Source organism: Xenopus laevis, chromosome 8L (assembly GCF_017654675.1).
Source record: "Xenopus laevis strain J_2021 chromosome 8L, Xenopus_laevis_v10.1, whole genome shotgun sequence".
Taxonomy (NCBI): domain Eukaryota; kingdom Metazoa; phylum Chordata; class Amphibia; order Anura; family Pipidae; genus Xenopus; species Xenopus laevis.
In genome coordinates, this window is record NC_054385.1 from 22,385,904 (window position 1) to 22,408,429 (window position 22,526).

Below are 22,526 nucleotides of genomic sequence, written 5' to 3' on the forward strand. Positions count from 1 at the left end.
GATTAGGCGAAATGATTTTGCAATAAGTTACACCAATAAAGTGCAGTGCAATAAATAGGCTAAAAAATTAGGCTTGGTAATTGATTAAATGGTTAAAAAGGATTTAGTAAAAAATGTCCAGAAGAAAAGGTTTTTTATATATATGGGTTAAAAAAATAATTCGGTCATATTCCAAGAATAAGGTTAAGAGAAATTTGAAAAATATAGAGGGTGGAGTTGTCCCAAAAACTAACTGCCTATTTCGTTTCTAAGGCCAGGGACACCACAAAGTTAAGGCAGGACAGGGTAACCGGAGCTGTGGCCTTGTATTTTAATTTACCCTAAACGTTAAAAGAGGCTAACTAGCCCTAAAAAGCCACAAACTCACGGCCCCTTAAAATAGAAGGAAGATAGAAGAGGTGGTAAAGCAAAGAATCTAGACCGAAAATTCAGAATATCCAGTATATTCCCCTGATGTAGGAATCACTTCAGAATCAGATTGTTATCTAAAGGAGATCAAATTTTCAAGAGGACGCCGACGCGCGTTTCGCTTAGAAGCTTTGTCAAGGCGAGCTTTGTCAAGTTTCTCGCCTTGACAAAGCTTCTAAGCGAAGGGGCCGTGAGTTTGTGGCTTTTTAGGGCTAGTTAGCCTCTTTTAACGTTTAGGGTAAATTAAAATACAAGGCCACAGCTCGGGTTACCCTGTCCTGCCTTAACTTTGTGGTGTCCCAGGCCTTAGAAACGAAATAGGCAGTTAGTTTTTGGGACAACTCCACCCTCTATATTTTTCAAATTTCTCTTAACCTTATTCTTGGAATATGACCGAATTATTTTTTTAACCCATATATATAAAAAACCTTTTCTTCTGGCCATTTTTTACTAAATCCTTTTTAACCATTTAATCAATTACCAAGCCTCATTTTTTAGCCTATTTATTGCACTGCACTTTATTGGTGTAACTTATTGCAAAATCATTTCGCCTAATCTATTTTGATTAACTACACTTTATATATTAATCAATTAATGAACTTATTTATTAAGGGGTGTTTCTGGAATCTACTGGTGGGGTAACACACCCTTTTGATTCAGGAATAATCAATTTTTATCAGTCCTTAGACTGATCGATCTCACTTTAATTAATTGCACTAGCACTTTACCTAATTTATTAGTTAGCACCTTTATGAATGAATTATTATCCTCATTGATTATTTTGGTTTTGTAATTTTTGTTGTGAGTCTACTTGGTATAGATATAGTAACCCTCTATTTGGTGGGGTTTCTTTTTTCTTAAACAATATTAACATTTTTTCATCTGACTTTGTCAGACCTCTACCTATAGTTTGGGCTAAATAAGGATTAAATATATATATACATACAGGGATACCAACCAGTGTTGCTTCTCTACAGATGTAGGCATAAAGAGAGCATCTCAGGTGCAAAAATCAAAATCTGCACCACCAAATGCATCAAGAGACATCTTATGCTGCCTAAAAAGCTTTGCATTGAAAAAATATTGCTAAAGTCAGAGAAAGCAACAATTTAATATTTGAAGAAATATCAGTGAAATTATTTCAAGACATTTCCGGGACTATTGACTGAGGCCCTGAGGGAGAAAAAGCTACAATACAGATGGGGCTTCCCATTTTCCCTAATTGCTATCAGAGATGGACAACAAGATACGATTCGACTCCCAAAAGTTACAAAATATTTCCTCAAAAATGCAACTAGCACCGATGAACCTCCCAGGATGGCTCACAGCAGACCCTTGCCCAGTGGATTTCAAGTTTACACAACAATGGGAAGGTGGCCAGACTCAAACTACAAAAGAACCACAGGGTATATCAAGGTCCGGAGGTTAAAGGGACAGAACTTCCTCTCCCAGAAAAGGAACATAATTATTGGCTTCAGGCCTACATGAATGGTAACGATGACATTCATTGGAAAATTGGGTTGGATTTATGTATTTTTCTTTCTAAGGCAACACTAAAGTGGATAAAGGGCTATAAGACTAATACTGTTAAAGGAAAACTATACCCCCAAAATGAACACTTAAGCAACAGATAGTTCATATCATATTAATTGGCATATTAAAGAATCTTACCAAACTGGAATAAATATTTAAGTAAATCTTGCCCTTTTACATCTCTTGCCTTGAGCCACCATTTTGTGATGGTCTGTGTGTTGCTTTAGAGATCACCTGACCAGAAATACTTCAACTCTAACTGTAACAGGAAGAAGTGTGGAAGCAAAAGACAGAACTCTGTCTGTTAATTGGCTCATGTGACCTAACATGTATGGTTTGTTTGTATGTTTGTGAGTACAGTGAATCCTACGATCCTAGGGGGCGGCCCTTATTTTTTAAAATGGCAATTTTCTATTTATGATTACCCAATGGCACATACTACTAGAAAAGTATATTATTATGAAAATGGTTTATTTACATGAAGCAGGATTTTACATATGAGCTGTTTTATGCAATATCTTTTTATAGAGACCTACATTGTTTGGGGGGTATAGTTTTCCTTTAAGTTAAGTTGAGAGACTAGAGACTTTTTAGCCTATAAAGGAACATATCCCTATAAAGAATGGTGAAGGTGCCTTGAACTAACTGCTTATACAGTGTATTATGATTAAGATTGACAGTTGTGTAAGATATGAAAGTTGAATAGATTTGATAAATGTATTTTATATACGTATAGTCACATGATGTATACACATAAATTCACCTATAAGAAAGCATTGGTTTGCATTTGAGTGTGAGGTTCTGCCCTGCAGATATATGCGGAACCTTATTATTAAATGCAAAATATAATTAATCATATATATATATAAATTTATCTTTATCCATAACTACATATAGACACACAAACCATTTCACTTTCTATAGGGAAAGGAAGGAGTTGAGTGGGAGAAGGAGGTGGACTGAGGAGGTAAGGAGGTGAACAGTTTCAAGGTTAATAAACTAAGATGAAGGGATAGGGGTCAACTAGAAAGGAAAATACCTATATAGAGGGATGGGAAAACAGCACTGGTTATATGCCCATAGGCTAAACGTTAATAATAAATTCACTGGTCAGAACATAAAGGTATTTGTATGCATAACATCATAGCAGAATCTAGTGAGAACAAACAACTAGGCAACCACGCTACCCCACAATAAGGTGCTATGGCACACTCTGCTGCTTCTAACGAACAGCCAGAGGAAATAAATTCTATAAGTCTGTGGCTTCTTTTTTTTGCAGTTTTTTATTTTTTCTTCTTCCCTTTAATTTTAAAGAAGATATTTTGAGACAATTAGCTTTTTAAAACGAGTAAAATTCTACAGACCTGTAAAAAGTTGCAAGCTTACATAGTATTGATGCAAGAAACATTTTAAAGAAGGTCATACTCCAAAGCTTGTTGACAAAATAATATTCACCGATATACTATAGTAATAACACTTAGTAGAAAGCAACAGGAGTAATGATAAAGATGTACCCTTGGAAGTACACAATAACAAAAAGGATAAGAAAGGTAGATATATATAATAAAGGGAAAGTTAGGGGCACTGAAAGTGAACATAGCCAATGTTTATGCACCCAATCAAGCTCAAGTGAAATATTTAACAAAGTTTTTGGACGAACTGAGAACTTTTATGGAGGGTTTAGTTATATTGGGAGGAGATCTTAATTTGATATTGAATCCAATGATGTATTCCTCCAACAACATAAGTCATATCTCCTATAAGGGCTTAAAAAGGATAAAACAAAAACTACCAGAGTTACACTTGGTGGACATGGAGAATTTTATATCCTAAGGAGAAAGATTATACAGTTTTTTTTTTTTTTTTCGAAAACTCACCAAGTTTATTTCAGGATAGTTCATATATTTATTTCATAAGCATGGTTACACTTGGTCACAAAAGCAAACATAGGTATGGGACTGTTTTCAGATCACTTCCCCACTTATGATAGATCTACCCCAAAAAAAGAGAATACACATGGAGATTTAACAATTTATTACTTCATAAACAAGAGAAAAAATATAAGATCAGAGATATGATTTTTCAAATTGTAAAAGAAAATGCAGAATCAGATGCAAAACCGGCCACAATATGGGAAACTGCTCTCTGCAGTAATCTGAAAAAAGAAAAGCAAATTAATACCTTAATTAAAGAAATGCGGGAATTAGAACAGGGACACAAAGTAAAAGTAATTGAAGAGTAAACAACTCAAATAGAAAACAAAAAATTGCAGTTGAAAGCTATATTAGACCTACAGATGCAGCCACTTTGGTTTGTCTGTTTGACACAGAATAACTAAACACAGATATCCCATTTATCTCATTTAACACAGAAAACTGTGACATAACATCCCATCTAATTAAAGCATTCACCATTGTGAACAATGGTGCTTTGGTATGCTAATGAAAAGGTTAAATGCATTAAATGAGTTAAGATAACTTTAGATAACACAGTTTCTTCAATTAACTCTGAGTCATGACGCATTTAACTCACAAATCCAAGTGGCTTCATCTGTAGGTACATATAAGGCATATATAAATAGTAAACAGAGGTTCTATGAATTTGGCAACAAATCTAGTAAACACTTTGCACAAAGATTAAAAAGATTGAATCCAATTACATTTGTTACCTCAATAAAAGATAAAGACCAGGAGATACATTATAATACAAAAAGTATAGTAAAAGTATTCCAACAATACTATCAAACATTATACAGGTTATAATTAGGTGAACCTAAAATAGATAAGATAGATGAAAAGTTTATAAGACGAGCACATCTGACGCCTTTACAAGCAAATGATAGGTTCATCTTGGAATCACCATTTACAGCAAAATAAATAGTAGACACTATAGATTCACTGGTGACAGGGAAAAGTTCTGGCCCCGATGGGTATAGCGCCCTCTATTATAAAGTATACAAAACAGAATTTGTTTCATTGCTAAGCTCTTATTTTATTTCTATTGACAAATTACACGGATTCCATAAACAAGTGTAAGAAGCACATATTACTTTTATTCCAAAACCTGGTAAGGATCCCCAATTGTGTGCTAGCTATAGGCCAATTTTCCTAATAAATATTGACTTGAAAATTTATGCAAAAATGATAGCAAATAGACTGAAAAAATACTTACCAGATTTAATACCTGAACATCAAGCAGGCTTTGTACCTAGAAGAGAAGACAAGGATAATATATATAAAATTATTTCATTGATGCATTTGGCCAAAAAAGGGAAAGATCCTTCAATACTAATTACTACAGATGCTGAAAAGCTTTCGATTGCTTGGCCACTTTTAGAAAAAAACTATGGAAGGTTTTGGATTGGGAGAAATAACAATAAACCGTATTTTCGTGTTATATAAAGAACCGTATGCAAGGGTAAAAGTTAATGGCTCACTATTCCCCACAGTGAATATACTCAATGCAACAAGACAGGGATGTCCCTTGTCTCCCTTGCTTTTTGCACTAGTAATAAAAAATTTACTATTTCACATAAGACTTGACCCAAACATTACAGGGATTAAGGTAAAAGATAAAGAGTACTAGATTGTGGCTTTCGCAGATGATATCTTGTTATTTATATCCAATCCAACAAATTCTGTACCAAACATGTTCAAACTGATAAAGCATTTTGGATCTCATAATTTAAAGTTAATTTCTCCAGATTTCAGATCTTTAATATAAACACATGAGGAAATGTAAGAAATACGTTGGAACAAAATCTTCCGTTTAAGTGGGTGAAACATAATTTTAGATATTTGGGGGTGAATATTACATCAAACTTACAGAACTGTACCATATAAATCTTACAGATTTGTTAGTAGTAGCGCAGGAATTGGTGGACAGATGCAATGAATTGAATTAATCATGTTTTGGAAGAATACAAGCAATAAATTACATTAATGCCAAAACTGATATATTATCTACAAGCATTACCAATAACGATACCAGGGTTTTTTTTTTTTTTTAATTAAACTGATGATTATAAAATTTGTATGGGCAGGAAAGCCCTTCAGGATTCAATATAGACAATTAACAATGCCAAAAGATAGAGGGGTTTAACATTGCTGGATGTTCAATTATATTATATTTCAATCCACCTAGCCCGCCTGAAAGCATGGTCAGCAAGGTAAAATAATTTGTTGAATTAGAACAAATGTGTCTAAAAATACCTATGATAAGCTATCTTTGGGAAGAACCTAAATCTTTACCAATTACAGCAAGGGAACATCCTTTAATGGGCCCCACATACAATATATGGTATAGTAACAGAGACAAGATGAATTTGACAAGTATTCCTTATATATTACAACCTCTTGTGAAAAATCCCTTGTTCAATTCCAGTCTAGAATCTGGTGGTTTTAATAGATGGCAAGAACTAAGTGGAAGAAATACAAGAATAAGCCACTTTGTTGTTAATAATACGGTAAAACTTTTGGTGGATATCCAAGAGGAATGGGGATGTTATATTAGGGATAAGTGGAATTATCATCAGTTACACCATTATATATGTAAAAACAAGATTGTAGATTGGAACATACCACAAACAAAGTGGGAAAACCTATTGGAAAGAAAAGAGGAAATACACAAAGCAATATCAACAATATTCAAATTGTTACTGTCCAATATCTTTCTTCTTAAGAATGTAGCGCACAAAGAGTGGGAGAGAGATTTGAACATTGCAATTTCATCCTCAACATGGGATAAGATCCTAGCCACAATTTATAAATCTTCCAGGACAGCAAGAATAAGGTAAATTAACTACAAATTAGCGAATAGGTGGCACCACACTACAGCTAAACTAAAAAAAATATTTCCAAAGAATTCGGATATATGTTGGAGCAACGAAGATATAGGCACACATGCACATATTTGGTATAAATGCGATGTCTTGAAGGAATATTGGGGTAAAATATTGCAAACCATAGCAGACATAACACATATTGAGATTAAAGAAAGTGATATATTATTAATATTGCTGAATTTAATAACAGATAAAAACGGTGTACTGAGTGATACTCATTTGCTAATTGCAGCAAGAGCTTTAATCCCGAGACACTGGAATGTAACATTTTCTCCGTTTTATAAGGAATGGCAAGAGTTGTTTCTCTTATCCCTTGCTGACCATCATTGTTGAAGCTTAAAGTCACACACTCCAAAATCATATACAATCATATACAATTGCTAGATCACAGCACTCTCAACTGTATATTGCTGTACTACCCTTAAGGTGGCCATACACAGGGAGATTGGCTTGTTTGTTGATGCCACCAAATGAGTGGATTTATCTGCCAATATGCCCACATTGAGGTGGGTGATATCGGTCTGATTCAGTCGTGATCCCTAGGGCTCAACGATCGTATCAGAATGGAGGCAATATGGGCGGTCGGATCGCAGGACCGCATCAACGAACAGATGTGGCCGCAATCCAACTGAACTTTTTACCCTGCCTGATCGACATCTGGCCGACTTTTGGCTAGATATTGGTCGTGGATACCAGTTGGATGGCCCCAGACACGGGCCAATAAGCTGATGATGGAATAAAACATGTTGAGTTTTCAAATATACTGAGCTTCAATATTAGATTAGCCCAAAATTACAGGCCTGCCCCCTAACCAATGGCACTGCATTTTACTGGATAACTACTTAGCAGAGCAGTGTGGCAAAGGACAAAAACTTGTACCTAGGTGTTTTTAAAGGTACTGAGCTTCAGTCTGCCATCTGTTTCCTCCAAAATCTCAGGCCTCCCTGTCTAACTCAAGAGATTGTTCTATTACATAGTTTAAGGAAACACTGCATCCACCCTGACAGACTTGTGTCTGTGGTGATCTTAGGCCATTCCTGATTGTGATGCAGCCACCAAGAGATGGGTGCCTATAATCTTTCCTGAATGTTATAGAATTGTGCAGTCTTTAGAACACTGTCCTACTGGACTCATGGTAGGGTAGTTTGGATGAAATCCAACATCGCTACAAATTTAATTTATTTAAAATGTGAAAAGAAAGTAATAGGTGACAAGTTATATTTAAGCATTGTCTGCAGTTTGATTATCCAAGATTCAGAATGTGCCTTACACTCTAGTCAGGAACCCCTTGGCCTGAGGGTGGATGGAGTGATCACTCTATTGACTTCTCTCTTTCCTCCCATCCCCTTACCTCAAGTTTTCTTCATTCTAGATTGAAACCTATCACAGGTTTGTTATTTTGCTTGGTGTTCTAGGCAAGGCCTGTGTTATGTTTCGAGTAGTGTGTCCACATATTTTGCATTGTGTAGTTTAGTTATTTCCTTTGAAAATATAGCTAAACATTTTGCAGAGCTTTTACTGTGCTTGCTCCTTTTTCCTTTCTTTTTGGAGTTTTTAAAAGGGTTATCAACCTTTAAATTAAAATAATTTGTTGTAGAGCGTAATATTTTTGTGTGATAATTTGCAGTTGGTCCTAACATTTTATTATTTGTGTTTTTTTTAATTATTGTTCTGATTTTTGTTCAGCATATTTCAGATTGAAATTTTAGAAGCTATCTGGTTGAGAGGATCCAAATTACCCTAGCAACCAGACAGTGGTTTAAATAAGACTGGAATATAATTAAAGGAGTGTCTAAATATAATGATAAATAACAATAACATTCTTCGATCACCCCTATTTAAAAGCTGCAAATACAGAAGTTAGAAGAGGAAAGCAACTCATTTAAAAACCTAAGATGGCCCTACATTTTGTGCTGTACTGGGGGAGATGCCCACGGGTCTGAGGGCATTATACAGTAGGAGGCTCCATTAGTTAAAAGTTGATTTTCTTCATACTTTATTTTTCAATCTAGCCTAATAAGCAAACTATAATCACTATATGCTAGACCTTGAGGCCTGGGCCTACAAAAGTTATATATAGGCATAGCGAAAAATGAAAAACAAAAGGAATAGCGTGAAGACATAGCTGAAAAAAAATGAGGACCAACTGAATAGTTGCTAAGAATTGCCTTTTCTGTAACTTAATAAAGGTTAACTTTAAGGTCAACCATCTCAGAAGAATGAAAGCTCTTTATATCACTTTGACCCCTGCAGAGACCTTCATCCCACAGTGCAACCATCTCTGACTACTTAATATTTTTACTGGCTCTACTTCATTTAACAATGCATACCACTGGCTGCCAGAAAAATGGGAAAAGTTATATATGTAGGGAGGCTGTGAATTTGTGATATTGATTTGTTGACCCACAAACTGCGAGGAACCACAGGCTTACTGCCTGTTAGTTGGGTTGGGGTTGAAATCTGTCCTGACCCTGGGTGGGGGCATGCCAAATTATTGTGTACCTACTCTTGCATATACCAGAGACACAGGATTCCTGTAGTGCCAAAAAGAAGAAAAGAAGAAAAGAAATCAGTGCAGGATTTCCTTCAATAGCAGAATACAAGATAGAAATGGACAAATACAAGATGATCAAAAATTGGTGCAGGTTAGGAAGCAAGCGACAGCAAGAGACCAGAGATATCCAAGTATATCACCAGACACAACGGACATAGAAACCGAGCAGGAGACGGATTTGCGCTCGTACCTGGAATATCTTCTGATGAAGTCCGAGATTAAAGGGATGCTGCAGAAGGTAATTATGGCACTTCACAATGAACTGAAAGAAATAAAAAAAGATCTTGTGAGTATGTTGGCACGATTGAACAACTGGAACAAAGCCAGCAAAAGTTAATAACGTACTCTAGATCTTTACACAGTGAAATATTTATACACTCTGCGCAGATACCAGATCTTGAGCGGCAAACCCCCAGTTTATGAGTATATATTATATGCTATACATGATTATACAATAATGGAAGAGATAATGCAGAAAGCAAGAGAGGCCAAGTGTGTTAAATATAAAGATACTGAAATCCTTTTACTACAACATTTATTGGGCAAAACACTAGCAAAAGAGACGTTTATTGAAGTTTCTGACCGATAAAAAAAATCTTGGTATTCAACAAAGAAAGATGGCCAAGGGTACAATTTAAGAGTGCCTGAAGAGACAGATGGATTCTTAATAATGTTAGGGATTGGAAAGCTAAGCTTACCAGGATGGAATCTTAAAGAAGTACCAGATGGTTAGAGTGATTAGTCTAAGTTGGAAAACTGGGCAGCAAACTGGAAAATGAGGTTCAATGTTGATAAATGCAAGGCTATGCACTTTGGCAAAAATAATATAAATGCAAGTTATACACTAAATGGCAGTGTGTTGGGACTTTACTTAAATGAGAAGGATCTGGGTTTTTTTGTAGATAACAAGTTGTCTAATGCTGGGTTACTAAAGCAAATAAAGTTCTGTCTTGCATAAAAAAGGGCATTAACTCAAGGGATGAAAACAAAATTATGCCTCTTTATAGGTCCCTGGTAAGACCTCATCTGGAGTATGCAGTGCAGTTTTGGACTCCAGTCCTTAAGAGGGATATAAATGAGCTGGAGAGAGTGCAGAGAAGTGCAACTAAATTGGTTAGAGGGATGAAAGACATAAATTATGAGGGTAGACTGTCAAGGTTGGGGTTGTTTTCTCTGGAAAAAAGGCGCTTGCGAGGGGACATGATTACACTTTACAAGTACATTAGAGGACATTATAGACAAATAGCAGGGGACCTTTTTACCCATAAAGTGGATCACCGTACCAGAGGCCACACCTTTAGACTAGAAGAAAAGAACTTTCATTTGAAGCAACGTAGAGGGTTCTTCACAGTTAGCACAGTGAGGTTGTGGAATGCACTTTAAATTCCTTTAAAAATGGCTTGGATGATTTTTTGGACAGACATAATATCAAAGGCTATTGTGATACTAAGCTCTATAGTTAGTATAGGTATGGGTATATAGAATTTAATTAAAAGTAGAGAGGGGTGTGTGTATGGATGCTGGGTTTTCATTTGGAGGGGTTGAACTTGATGGACTTTTCAACCCAATTTAACTATGTAACTATGGGGACATTTTGAAGCTTGAGGATTTTTGTGTGACTCCAAGACATCATGCAAGAAAAAGTATAACCTCACTAAGGAATAGAGAAGAATTAACCTCTTATGAAGAAAATATTGGAATGACTGGAGCAAACAAAAGGGGGAATAAGACTGTGTGTATATATATATAAATATATATATATATATTGTGTGTACAGTGAACGCACTCCTTCCGGATATAATTCAGTCGATGGTGGTGCGTTGGTCAAAGTTTGATAATACAATCCAGTAAATGGACCCGCACTCATTCATATTTAGTGAAATAAATGTGTCTTTATTCACAGGTTCATTTCCAACGTTTCGGTCCTCTCTGGGACCTTTGGACCGAAACGTTGGAAATGAACCTGTGAATAAAGACACATTTATTTCACTAAATATGAATGAGTGCGGGTCCATTTACTGGATTATATATATATATATATATATATATATATATATATATATATATATATATATACATATACATATGCAATATATACTTATTTCCCCCCCCATACCACAATTATAATAATAAATCTAATTAAGGGGCACATATACTAAGGGTCGAATATCGAGGGTTAATTAACCCTCGATATTCGACCATCAAAGTAAAATCCTTCGACTTCGAATATCGAACTCGAAGGTTTTACTGCATTTAGTTAGATCGAAGGAAAAATCGTTCGATCAAACGATTAAATCCTTCAAATCGAATAATTCGAAGGTTTTAATCCATCGATTGAACAATTTTCCTTCAATCCGACATTGCTAGGAAAGCTTATGGGGAAGGTCCCCATAGGCTAACATTGGTGCTCGGTAGGTTTTAGGTGGCGAAGTAGATAGTTGAAGTTTTTTTTTAAAGAGACAGTACTATCGTCGAATAGTCGAACGATTTTTAGTTCGAATCGTTCGATTCGAAGTCGTAGGTCAAAGTAGCCAAAAAAAACCTTCGAAATTCGAAGTTTTTTTCATTCTAATCCTTTACTCGAGCTAAATAAATGTTCCCCCTAAATGTTCCAACCTAACCCCCTTTTTTTTAAATGTGTTTAGAATAAATGGAATGGTTTATATCCGACATGCTGTGAACCATTTATGGTCCTTTTTCTACGTTTTTTTTTTTTTTTCTTTATCAAAGCGTTATCTTCACTTTCCCCCCATACTAAGATAGGTATAACTATCCTAGAAATAAATAGCCACACTTTAGTTACAGGAGTTTAAATAATATTTATGGAAAGTTGAATTTTTTTATTTTTTTTTTGCAATAGTGGCTTTTGATGCTTCTTCAGTCCTATTATATTCTGATGATGAAACTGGATGCTTAATCATTACTCTTTTTTTTTTTTTGCTTTTTTCAATTGATGAAATGCAAATTAATTTCAGTTAATGTTAATGGTTTTAATGAACCTGTAAAACGATCACAGATATTGAATCACTGTAATAGTTTAGGGTAATAGCTAATATCATGTTTTGTCAAGAAACCCATTTCATGGAAGGGAAAGCGCCAAGAATTATTCACAGATATCATAATAACATTTTTATGGCCAATAATAACGAAAACAAGACAAAGGGAGTGTTAATTATGATACATAAAAATATACCATTCACTGTAAAAGCTGAATATAAAAGAGAAGATGTAAGATGTATAATACGGAAGGGAGATTTATATGGTATTAAAGTAACCCTCTGTAATATTTACCTAATACTAAACAGTGCAAGATATTAAAAGAACTATTAAGAAAATTAGAGTTCCAGGAAGGAATGGTTATAATGGGAGGAAGTTTTAAAATACATTTAAATCCATTATTGGATGGCTCTTCAGGGAAGATACATATCAACCATTCTGTATTGGGAAAGATAAATCATATATTACTAGGACCCTAGCAGACATTTGGCGATGTATGCATTCAGTGGAAAGAGATTATACATATTATTCATCCCTGCATAAGAAATATTCCAGGATTGATTATTTCTTCATTCAGCATAGATGGTTACAAAATGTAAGTAAAAGCAGAATTGAAGCTAGTTTTTAATCTGATCATTGCCCAATTAGTTTCATTATTTATATATATATATATATATATATATATATATATATATATATATATATATATATTTGCCATATACACTAAAGCAATCTTTTAATTGGATCATAAATGAACATTTAATACAATATATGCAATATAAAGAGAAGATTAAAGATGCAATAGTAAACTTTTTTGAAGAAAACGAAAATATAAATACCTCTCCACATATCTGCTGGGAGTCGCATAAATGTGTTAATTGCTATGGGTTCACATAATAAAAAAGAAAATTAATAGAATCTTGGGATAAATGAGTTTAGAACAAAATCATAAAAGTATGAGAAATGATGATGATATACTGAATCAGTTAATGCTTAGGAGAAGGGAATTGAAAACTTAACTAGATTTAAAATCATCTACATTGGAAATATATGAATATGGAAATAAATGTGGTAAATTTTTATCTAATAAATTAAAAACAATATAAAAAGTGTAGATGTGTATTCACAAAATGAAAGATAATATGGTATATACAATGAATCAGATAGCAAGATGCTTTCTAACATATTACCAGAAACTATACAACTTAAAGGGATCAGAAAAAAAACCCCATAGAAAATGAAAAAAATAAATAAAAATAAAAAATTGATATGATGAATTTTTTGCAAGAGCTTAATATCCCAAAGATATCCTCAAAGATAATGGAAGAATTCAAACAACCTTTTAGTGAATATGAGCTGAAAAAAGTAATCCAAGAACTTCTCCTAGGGAAAGGCCCAGGACCGGATGGTTTTAACTCCTTGTATTGTAAAATATTTCAAAAGGAGATAGCTACAAGATTGCTACAATTGTGTAATGATCAAAATAGAAACCGTAATATCCCAAACCAGTCACAAGAGGCGCATATTATGGTTATAAATAAAGAAGAGAGAGACCCAGTGGAATGTGCAAGCTATAGACCAATTTCCAATTGAAATTAGGAAAAAAAGTAGCAGCATTCGCTGATGATTTATTATTCTATGTAACCCACCCTATAATAACAATACCGAATATCATGAAATTATTAGACAGATACAGATCATATTCGAATTTTAAAATCAATTATAATAAGTCGGAAATACTAAATATAAATATGAAGAAGGAAACAGATAAGAAATACATTTTCGTTGAAATGGTCGAATACTGAAATTAAATATCTAGGGATTCAAATTACAGCCCAAGCCAAACGGTTATATATCAGGAATTATTTACCATTATTTAAAACGGTAAAATGAGAGCTGAATATATGTAAAAATATTAATATATCCTGGTTTGGGAGATGAATATTATAAAAATGATGGTACGTCCACAGATATTGTATATATTTCATGCACTACCAATATATGTACCAAAAGGTTTCTTTAATAAGATGAAAAGTATTATGATGAGATTTGTATTGAAAGATAAAATACCAAGGGTATCATATATTAATTTAGTGGGAAAGAAGAAAGAAGGAGGAGCAGGTCTTCCATGTCTCCATACATATTATGAAGCAGTCCACTTATCGAGGATATTAAGATGGGCTATAGAAGAATAGTCATCGCTGTGGATTAATGCTGAAAGTGGAGATAGGGGATTACAATTAGGATCTATTATATGGTTAAATAAAATACAAGATTGGACAATAGATAGAGGAAATAACAGTAAACCCTACTCTAAAGATATGGAAAATGAAAAATAGAAAATTAAATATCATTACCTATCCCTCGGTCTTAATGCCCATGCGATAACCCGGACTTTGTACCAGGACAAGAAGATAAGACTATTGCAAAATTGGGAAGAAATAGAAGGTAAAATATTAAGACTAAGAGATTTTCTAGATAAAGACAAGATAATTACTAAAGAAGCCTTAATACTTAAATATGGATCCCACTCTAGATCTGAGTGGATATTAAACCAGATCAGGCACTTTATTCTGTCATTAAAAATTTGATGACATTGTGAAGCCTCTGACTTGGTTTGAAAAATGTGTAGCTATAGGAGATAGGTTGCAACATAGTTTATCAATAATCTATGGAGAATTAGTTAAAGGTTCTGCTAGTTGATCCAGAGGAAGACAAAAAAAAACCATCTGAAGCCTCTCCAATTTGCCTCAGATGGGGAAAAATTCCTTCCTGACTCCAAAATGACAATCAGACTAGTCCCTGGATCAACTTGTACTATGAGCTATCTCCCATAACCCTGTATTCCCTCACTTGCTAAAAAGCAATCCAACTCCTTCTTAAAGCTATCTAATGTATCAGCCTGTACAACTGATTCAGGGAGAGAATTCCACATCTTCACAGCTCTCACTGTAAAAAACCCCTTCCGAATATTTAGGCGGAACCTCTTTTCTTCTAATCGGAATGGGTGACCTTGTGTCAGCTGGAAAGACCTACTGGTAAATAAAGCATTAGAGAGATTATTATATGATCCGCTTATATATTGATACATAGTTATCATATCACCCCTTAAGCGCCTCTTCTCCAGCGTGAACATTCCCAATTTGGCCAGTCTTTCCTATCCATGTGCAAATGACTTCATTAAGCACAACAGACCTTAGTTTAGAAAGCAGTCGTTTGTTGGGCACAGTATGAAATGCTTTGGCAAAATCCAAATAGATCACATCTACTGCCCCCCACACTGTTCAGCATCTTACTTACCTCATCATAAAAAGCAATCAAATTTGTCTGACATGACCTATCCATCATAAAGCCATGCTGATTGCTGCTCATAATGCCATTGACTAGGACAACATTTTGAAGAACTAAAACTATCTGTGACAGATCAAGAATGGGGTTTGCAAAGCAAATATAGAAGATCTAAAGATACAAAAATTATTATTATTATAAACATGTATTTATATAGCGCCAAAATATTGCGTAGCACTGAAAAGTAAATGTGATTATAAATCACATGAATTCTATACATAGAACATATGGAGTTACATACATCACAATCAAAACCGGTACAAAAGGTGAGGAAGGCCCTATGCAAAAGAGCATACACTCTAAAGGGAAGGGAGTAATACACAAGGTATGGGACTGGGCAAGATCGTATTAAGTGGGTGAGAAATGTGGTACTGTATGTGGTGTTGCATTTGGTAGTTAAGCAGAGTGAGGGGTAGTGAGTAGCAGGTCAGTAGAGGAGCGTAGTAAGTGGTTGGGTGAGTATATAGAGATGAGTTCAGAGATGTAGGGTGGGGCAGAGTTATGAAGTGCTTTGAATGTCAGGGTCATTAATTTGAATTTGATTCTGAAAGGTAGCGGAAGCCAGTGCAGGGATTGACAGAATGGCGTGGCAGAGGAAGATCGGTTCATTATGGACTGGAGAGGTGACAGTCTCTGGAGGGGAAGGCCAATTAAAACAGAGTTACAGTAGTCTAGACGTGATATGACGAGGGAGTGAATAAGAATTTTGGCAGCATCGTGGGTGATAAATGATCGTATTTTGGATATGTTCCTCAGGTGGAAGTGACATGATTTAATAAGTGACTGGATATGAGGAGTGAATGACAGGGCAGAATCTAGGATAACCCCAAGGCACCGGGGAGAGGGGGGTGATAGTGGAATTGTTAGCTATGATGGATACTTCCGGGATGTTACTGGTGTTAGTTGGAGGAAAGAGAACCATTTCAGTTTTAGAGAGGTTTAATTTAAGGTAGCGTTGGGACATCCAGGTAGATATAGCGGACAGGCAGGAGGAGACGCAAGTTAGGAGTTCTGGGTTGAGATCGGGAGATGAGAGATAGATCTGAGTATCGTCAGCATAGAGGTGGAAGTGGAAACAGAACCAGGACAGGGTTGTGTAAAGAAGGCCAAGCGAATCAAAACCAGATTGTAGGGGGTCCAGCAGGTTATTGTCAGAGAGGAATGCAAATGCAAGAGTTCGAATATAAGTTACTATCAAGATGTATTATGCCCCAATTAAGCTTCATAATATGTATGGTCTGTCTGATGTATGTTGGAGATGCGGGAACTGTAAAGTAACATACACCCATTTATACTTCATTGTTAATTTGATTGTGAAATAATTAGGCCATTCTGGAGGTATGTCCTGAATGCTCTCGAAAAAATGGGAATATATACAGATGAAGCCACTTGGATTTGTGTGTTAAATGCATCATGACTCGGGAATAATTGAAGAAACTGTGTTATCTAAAGTCATCTTAACTCATTTAATGCATTTAACCTTTTCATTAGCATACCAAAGCACCATTGTTCACAATGGGGAATGCTTTAATTAGATGGAATGCAATTTTCTGTGTTAAATGGGATAAGTGGGATATCTGAGTTTAGTTATTCTGTGTCAAACACACAAACCAAAGTGGCTGCATCTGTATAGATGCAGCTCAAATTCTACTCCTATATGATCCAATAAAGAAAATAATTATTACAGACCCGATAACTAAACTTTTGAAAGCAGAGGCAAGAAATATGATACCAAATAATTGGAAAACAAAAAAACCAATTAATAAGGAAATATGGATTAAGGAAATAGAAGAAATAAGCGTTATGGAAGAAATAATAGCAAAAAAGGTCAAATAATTAAACACCATAAATTATGGGACAGATGGATTGATTTCTTAAGTAAGGAAAGAATATTATTATGAAAGATATAAAAGATGCTAGAACAAGAACAGATAAAAAGGAAAAGGATACTGAAATAACTATGTAATAAAATGAATTGTAGTGGAAATTCATAATCTATGGTTTTATGCTTATTTTGTTTCTTTTTCTTTTTGATTATTTTTCATGTTTTGATTAATGCTGTAAAATGACACGATACAGTTTATGTTGTTGAATCTTGATTTATTTTATTTCAATGGAAATAAATGTTTAAATAAAGAATATATTTAAAAAAAAAACTACTAAAAATACCTTACCCTTTAAACAAAACAGGGATTGTCCATATATTGCAATATATTTCAGCTGGCCAACTACGTCAAAGTCATCCCCAGTACATATAAATGGCTTTCTTCTCCTGTATTCCCTGATAGTCTTTGGAGAAAATAATTTTACAGTAAATTAAAAAATAAAGTAAATTAAAAAAAAATCCCTTTTTCTTTGCATCTAGTCTTCATGGACTAGATCTTGTATATAGCATTGCTCATATGATAGCATGACACTTCAAACATAAACAGGGTACTGCTAGGCAAACTTAAGGCAGCTGCGTGAGCCTTTGTAAAGCAGATTGTTTGGCACCACTGTGTACTGCACATTGTGTTGTTTTCAAACCTCTTCAATATAATTTTTCTGGCTACAATCATTTTTCTTTTTCAGATGCAAATCATCAAGAACAACCACTGATTTAAAAGCAGCATGGAATTCTATTTACAATCAAGGCATTCCAACATTCAGCATACAATGGAGACTTTTCCCTTTTTATTGAGTTTTATATTTTAGTTAGGGATGGGCGAATTTGATCCGTTTCGCTTCGCCAAAATTCAACGCTGGCGAAATGTCGCAGACGTCCATTAAAGTCTATAATGTCGCGACAAAATTTTTATGACGCGCGTCTTTTTTTTTTTTTTTTTCACACAACGCCATACAAGTCTAAGGGCGGCAAACAAGGCGAAAAAATTCGCCCATCCCTAATTTTAGTTTATTTTATGTTTATATACAGACAGATATTTTGACGCATTTTAAATAATGATAAAATGCATGCTATTTTATCTGTTTTAGAAATTATTTTTGTATAATGGTCTATATTTAAAATAGATTCAAATCTACTCACAGATGGAATTTAATCACTATCAATGACTTCCAGACACAATTTGGTGAATATCTTTAAATATATTAAATATACTTAGTACGTTTGCATACCATACTCTTGCTTATGCATTTTGACTGTGGGTAAGCTATGTTGATAAAATTCCACTTGTTTCAAATGCTTTAAGGAAAAAATCCATTGAGACAGTTCTCTTATCATTCTGATAGTTTTCAATAGGTGAAATTATAGAGTAAAATAGGCGCATGCCATGTGGTGTTTTTCATCTGATAGATAAGCACATGAAATCAGCCTCTTATTTGTTTTGATGAAACGTCACTCTTCCAGCTGAAAAATGCTTTCACATATGTTGAGAGGCACCATTAAAATAATATGACACGCTGCAGAGCCAGTTTATCCACCATGTAAAAACACACTGTGTGTGTGCCACAGACACTAAGGAGAAATCTCACCAAGGAAAGAAAGATACAGGATATTAAGCCATTCCCCTTATATCTTCACCCATGGCCCACCAGAGGTGGCAAATTAGGTTCAGGTCTATAAAATATTTAGAAAGTTTGGGCTTTAGTAATGTGTTGGCCAGAAAAACCTCAACAAAATGTTGCCATTATAGTATCTGCGCCCAACCTGTACCTATGTCTTCTTGTACGCTACTTCTGTGCACCCCTCTGGTTTCAACCTGAACCAGGTCAACCTGCAAGTCACCACAGTTTTCAGGGTCAACCCGCACATCACTGTTGGGCTGGGTTAAGTGTGGGTTCGGTGAGGCCGGTTAGGCCGCAATTCACTATTGTGTAGTAGTAAGTAGTGGCAACAAGAAGTTAGTATTTTAAGAAATAAACAAAAAAAACACACAAAGGTTTTACTTAGTACCATATCAGTCTATATTTTATGGAAAAAAAGATTTCAAGCTTTTAAACTAAACAGCTGAGCATATGCGGAGGCTGGGTGTTGAATAAACATGGATGTGTGATTTGAACTACCGTATTCCATTTTTATCCACCTTTTTTGTTTACCCCCTTCCATTGTGAACAATGTTAATGCATAAGGTGACTGGACATACACCAGTGAATTCTTAAGTGGGTTCTATGGGGTCCGTTTACTAAAGTGCGGTAAATCTGACTTTAAGTTTCCGCATGTTATCGCTGAGAATAATTTTACGGCAGAATATTCGCAGTGACTAAGTTTACTAAACAGCGATGTGCTCAGAAGTCATTGCGATCACTTGCGGTAATTACGTTAAGGAACCAGCTTACGTTAGCGGTAATTTTAGCGAGTTGCGAATTTTCTGGCGAAAAATTTAGTTTTTGCGAATATTTATGCTATAAAATAGTCTTGTTTTATGGCGGTTATTATGGCAATTTTAACTGTGACATTTATGGCCAGAAATGCATCTTCAAAACTCATAAACTTTATTAACTGATAATTATACCATCCAGCAACATTACCAGAGTACCAATAGAATCATAGGAAGAAGAAATCATACCAGTCAATCTCTTTGCTTTATAGAAATGCACAGTTTAATGTAGCCAATCACAATGAAACCAAAAAAGCATAGAGGCTGAAGAATCCTTGGACTGTGATGCCCGCTGCCAATAATAAGACTCTGAGCTGAAACTGCTGCTTATAACAGCAGATAGAAGCAGAAGCCAAAACATCCTGTCAGCAGTAGCTACAGATCTCTCTCCTGTCAGCAAAGAATGATGGGTAAAAAAAAAGTATTATGGGATATTTCCTGCCCCTTGAGAATTTTCTGGTGAAAAAAATACTTTTACGCCACTACATAGGTGGCGGTAAAAGTTTGCGAATATTCTGGCGTTAATTTTGTCTTAAGCACATTTCGCTGTTTAGTAAACTAGGCGTTAATGTGTACGTAGCGTTATTTTCACTGAATGCGATAACTGGTGAACAATTATTCTTGCGCAAGAAAATTCGCAAATTTAAATTTACCACAGGTTAGTAAACTGGCAATAACATATTTGGCGAAAATTCTGTCTATGTTTTGTGCGAATATTTTTAACGCACTTTAGTAAACGGACCCCTATGTCAGAGTAGTATCTAATCCCCTCCCCCCATAACCACTCCCTCTATGACTGACACTTAGCAACACGATCTATTAATGTGTACCGTTAAATAAATATACCTTTTTGAATTTACAGTACAGTTAAGATATAAAAGAAATGTATATGTAATGTGAGAGGGAAGGCAAGCAATGTACTCCAAACAGACATGTTTGAATCACATCATGGGGCAGGCAGAGGGCAACAAATCAATCCATAAATACAGTATATAACATGCTTTATTGAATTAATTTAAAATCACAGAAGGTCAATAGGGCATTTCATGCCTACATAAAGTCAGAAAAGTCAGAAGCCATAGCATAGCTTGCAGACATCACATGCTTTATAATCAAGTCAATTAAAAACATACATATAAATCATCCCATAAGGTCAATGTTTGTAAGTGTCACATGAAACACGGATGAAATACATTATTTCAATCAAATCCATATAATACAGTAACTTTATATATATATATATATATATATATATATATAACGATAATGGGACGCACATCCATTCAAACGAACAGTGTCTGGGTGCCAATCGTAAAGTCAATAAATGTATCCCAGCAGATGACGGCACACCAAGAAAAATGTAGCAAAATGCAAAAAGTTTGAATTACATCAGGTTTATTTTGATCCAACGTTTCAGCTCCATCTTGGAGCTTTCGTCAGGGAAGAAAAAACAACAACAGTGCATGGAGAGGGAGTTTAAATAGGCACTAGTTGGCGCCAAAATGTGGTTACTAGGAGCCCCTAGCCACCAAACAGAGCTCAAGGGGAAAGGTCATCCCATATATTAAAAACAAAATACGTGATACCGCTTGTGTAGGGGAGGGTTTTTATTATGCCATGTACGGGATATTTGCCATATAGAGCTGTGTTACTTACAACTTGTGCCAGTCTCAGCCGTGCCGGTAATAACTGCAGTCAGCGCGACCCTTAGTTTTTCTCACAGAGGTGAACCGGAAGTTAGTCCGCGAGTCGAGCTGCTGCGAGCGTATACCCCAGGCGCGTTGCCTAGCAACCCGTGTCAACTCTTCGCATCCTAGCGCACCTCAACATAAGCCGAGTAGTGTGCTTGATGACAAGGTATTAGCTGGCCACAAGGAGGGGACAGTCCCTGCTATTAAAAGCCTGGAGTGCACCCAACATAGCGCAGCATTTTACCAATAGTATAGAGAAGACGGGTGCATATACACGCCTATACATGGGGTAGCTCTAAATCGTCCCTACTTAGGGAGTCCACATGTCAAAAAACAGGTACTCAACGGTATAGTTTGGTAGCTTTGAGACTATATTGGCAGATACCTCCCCGGGTGGTAGAGGTAAAAGAAACAACAGTCTAGACATGAAGCCTTGTCCGCGTCAATATCTCTTGAGGGGATACGCCAGCTATCCTTCCTCTTGGCATTATAAATCAACGATACACAAGAAGGGGGGGGGGGAAACAAATCATATAAAGCGGTATATGATTGTAAGTTGTAAGTAACACAGCTCTATATGGCAAATATCCCGTACATGGCATAATAAAACCCTCCCCTACACAAGCGGTATCACGTATTTTGTTTTTAATATATGGGATGACCTTTCCCCTTGAGCTCTGTTTGGTTGCTAGGGGCTCCTAGTAACCACATTTTGGCGCCAACTAGTGCCTATTTAAACTCCCTCTCCATGCACTGTTGTTGTTTTTTCTTCCCTGACGAAAGCTCCAAGATGGAGCTGAAACGTTGGATCAAAATAAACCTGATGTAATTCAACC

General features: G+C 35.4%; 1 protein-coding gene and 1 long non-coding RNA gene across 5 annotated transcripts in view; one reads left to right on the top strand and one right to left on the bottom strand.

The window, feature by feature from the left end:
• cdk5rap2.L (CDK5 regulatory subunit associated protein 2 L homeolog) overlaps nt 1–19,511 on the top strand; it is a 192,688-nt gene extending 173,177 nt beyond the window's left edge. For 3 of the 4 annotated variants that reach the window (XM_018229695.2, XM_041572512.1, XM_018229696.2), the window contains one exon: nt 18,255–19,511. In XM_018229695.2, the coding sequence (XP_018085184.1) occupies nt 18,255–18,286 (32 nt within the window). In that variant the 3' untranslated portion in view covers nt 18,287–19,511. The remainder of the gene's footprint in view (nt 1–18,254) is intronic. The other variant, XR_005963252.1, reaches the window with a different exon arrangement.
• On the bottom strand, nt 3,223–22,305 carry LOC108698307. Its single transcript, XR_001932612.2, has 7 exons — nt 21,656–22,305; nt 17,858–17,972; nt 14,693–14,755; nt 13,175–13,216; nt 9,529–9,600; nt 5,113–5,148; nt 3,223–4,096 (listed from the first exon to the last, which is right to left on the bottom strand). It is a non-coding gene; the product is annotated as an uncharacterized LOC108698307 (long non-coding RNA).
• Between the last annotated feature and the right edge of the window lie 221 nt (nt 22,306–22,526).